Below are 2,904 nucleotides of genomic sequence, written 5' to 3' on the forward strand. Positions count from 1 at the left end.
GCGTGGCGCGGGGGGGGGCGGGGCGGGGCGGCGCCTCAGCCTCAAAATGTCCGCCACGCGCGGCCTTTGTGTGCGGCCGCCACGTGCCCGGCCCGGCCCGGCCCCACCGCCGCCTCCTCCTTCTCTCTTGCAGCAACGAAGGTTTTGGGAACAGTGAAATGGTTCAACGTGCGGAACGGCTACGGCTTCATCAACAGGTGAGCGGCGCGGCGCCTCGCTGGCCCTGCCCGGCGGCTCGGACGTGTTCCGCGTGTCCCTCTTCTGTCTCCTCCTTCACCCGCCTTTGACGCGCTGTCACGTGCCGCGGGAACCGCGCGTCGGTGGCCGGAACGGAGACGCGAGCGGTGGGTGCCGCGCCCTCCGTCCTTTGCAGCGCGGCCGCCGCGCGCTCCGAGCCCCCTGCTTTAGGCAAAGCCGGCCGGGCCCGGCCTGTGGGAAGGAGGAAGGCGTGCGGGTTTTTTTGTTAACGATTTGCGCCGCGCGGGTTATGGAGTTTAACTCGGGTCCCTAGCGCCCCGGTTACGAAGGACTAAAGCCCAGTGCGGTTTTAGGCCCTAGACTAAGCATTGTCTGCGGGAAGCCTTTTGAAACAGCGTCAAGAAGCTTTAGGCCACGTCTGTTTTGGTTGCAATATGAAGGGGGTTTCTGGAGCTTTCCTCACTTCTGAGAATATTCTGAATTTTTGAAGCATAAAACGGAGCCGTGACAGTCTGCAGAGGTCCGTCTAGCAGGGACTTGGCAGTGGTGCTGAAATAATTGTGTGTTAATAAAATGCAGTTTGGTAGCAGAGTCCTGCTGCTGCCAGGGCTGTCACCGACACCCTGACAGCTCCGCGTGGCTTTGCCTTGGCAGTGCTGCTACGTAGCTGCTAACCTGTGCACCCCTTCCAGAGCGGGGTGCGCCTTACAGTACCAGCGCTGGAATTGCTCACTCAACCAAGTAACATAAAACACTACAATATATAGCCGTGGGCAGCAGTCTGTTTAATTGTACAGACAGGCTCGCTATAATTACTTCCTGCCCAACTGCTCAGGAGCTTTTAGCAAGTTACTGTCCTGCCCTTCCCTCCCAAACTTGGTAAGATCTTGAGGTTATAAGGCTGAGTGGTACGGAAACGTGAATTTCCTGAATCCTAAGGCTTATGACACAAATGAAAGAGAGGTATTTAATTACAGCTGAAGTGTGGCTTTTAATTCCTAATTATGCAGAGGTAGACATGTCATGAAGTGACACTGAAGGCCTGCTTTTTCCAGAAGAGGGTGGGTAGGACTGATCTTATTATTTGAAAAATTGACTGTACTACTACATTTCATGATCCCAACTTTTTAATTGGATTGTCACATTTTGCAACTTAAATGCCTTGCCAGTTGAATTTCCTGTGTGGTTGCCAACTTCTGTAGTTGAACCTTGAATAATAGCTTGTTTGGTGCTAAAGTTGTAAGTTCTGGCAACTCTGCTTTTGGTAAATTCACGTAAAACTGTACTTTGCAGGTTCTGTAGGGAAAGCTGAACTACACACTTGAAGAAAAGAAACAATGCAAGAAAGTGACAACTGATAGTTAAAAGGCATCTGAATGTTTCAGAACGTGCGTTGGGCAGCTGCTTGATCCCCTGGGTTGTCATTTTAATGAGAATCCCAGCATGATCTCATGTTAACAGGACTGCAAGAGAAGAGCTGCAGCCTGAGAAAAGGAACTAAAGGGCATTTCCACAGTTCTGAGCTCTAGCTAGTTAACTGTAGGGGGGAAAAAAATCCCTAAAAAAAGGTGTGGGGTGATTTTAGTGCTCTTGCATCTAGCTATACCTTTCTGTGAATATATTTGCCATACAGATCATTCCTCTTTGGTGGAAATATTTGCTGGCTTAAAGAGAACATTGCTGCTTTCTTTCTAATTATTTTGTGTTTTAAAGTGAATTTTCACTTTGAGTGTTGGCCTGAGTCCTAAAAAAAAAATTGTTATTGTTTTTTCTCACAGTTATCATAAATAGTAAGTGGTTCAGAAGGGCATTTGTTGCAGCCCAGTTGCTTATCTGCAATTGCAGCTGAAGTATTTAGCATTCTGTTAATGCCACTTGATAAAAAGTTCTCTGGAGCTTTGTCTTGATCAGCAGATCTGCTCTGCATGAAGTTGGGCTATAGTCCTTGTTTAACCAGTCCCTCTTCAAACTTTGCATTATGAAGAAGTTGAAAAGATTTGTAGTTCAACAAGATAAGCAGTAAGGTGGGAGGAAGTTGAGTACTCGGTTACTTCACGTTACGAGATGCTTCAAATGACACCAGCTAACTACAAACCCAGATTTGTTAAAAGGGAGTGTGTTTGTGGATCTCATAGTTAGAAAACATAATTTGAAGCAGTGAGTTTGGGAATGAATCAGGTCATCTACAAGTTAATAATTTATCCAGAAAGAGTATACTGATTTGTAAAGGCTTTTTTTTTTACAAGTAAATCTTCTCCCTTTGGGAATACTATTTCTTAATTGGCCACTGTAAAAATGTTTGTGTGGCCAGTTGAAGAATCTGGTATTGGCCACTGTCAGACAGGATCCTGGATTTGATGGACCACTGATCTAATTAAGTTTGCCTAGAGTAGAACTGTAGTTAAAGCTTTTTAACGGTCCTTTATCACTTACAGGCTCTTATCTTGCACATGCTTAGGATTGTGTTCTAGTTGATTGCTTTTAGGCCATTACAGGGTTTGCTTGAAGATGACTGGAGAGCACAGAGGCAGAAAGGGAGCTAGGAGTCATTATTGACTCCAAGATGAACATGGGCTGACAATGCGAGGTCACGGCTGGCAGGGCTAACCGTACCTTGTCGTGCATCCACAGACGCATCTCGAGCAGGGCCAAGGAGGTGATCCTCCCCCTCTAGGCAACACTGGTCAGGCCACAGCTGGAGTATTG

The 2,904-nt window shown here is 47.3% G+C and overlaps 1 protein-coding gene across 1 annotated transcript in view; it reads left to right on the forward strand.

Moving 5' to 3' along the window:
- Positions 1-15: 15 nt before the first annotated feature.
- YBX1 (Y-box binding protein 1) overlaps positions 16-2,904 on the forward strand; it is a gene marked incomplete at its 5' end in the record, with an annotated part of 16,199 nt that continues 13,310 nt past the window's right edge. The window contains 1 exon segment of the mRNA XM_019511580.1: positions 16-197. Coding sequence (XP_019367125.1) covers positions 16-197 — 182 coding nt within the window.

Source organism: Gavialis gangeticus, unplaced genomic scaffold (genome assembly GCF_001723915.1).
Source record: "Gavialis gangeticus isolate Ggan-Ray unplaced genomic scaffold, GavGan_comp1, whole genome shotgun sequence".
Taxonomy (NCBI): domain Eukaryota; kingdom Metazoa; phylum Chordata; order Crocodylia; family Gavialidae; genus Gavialis; species Gavialis gangeticus.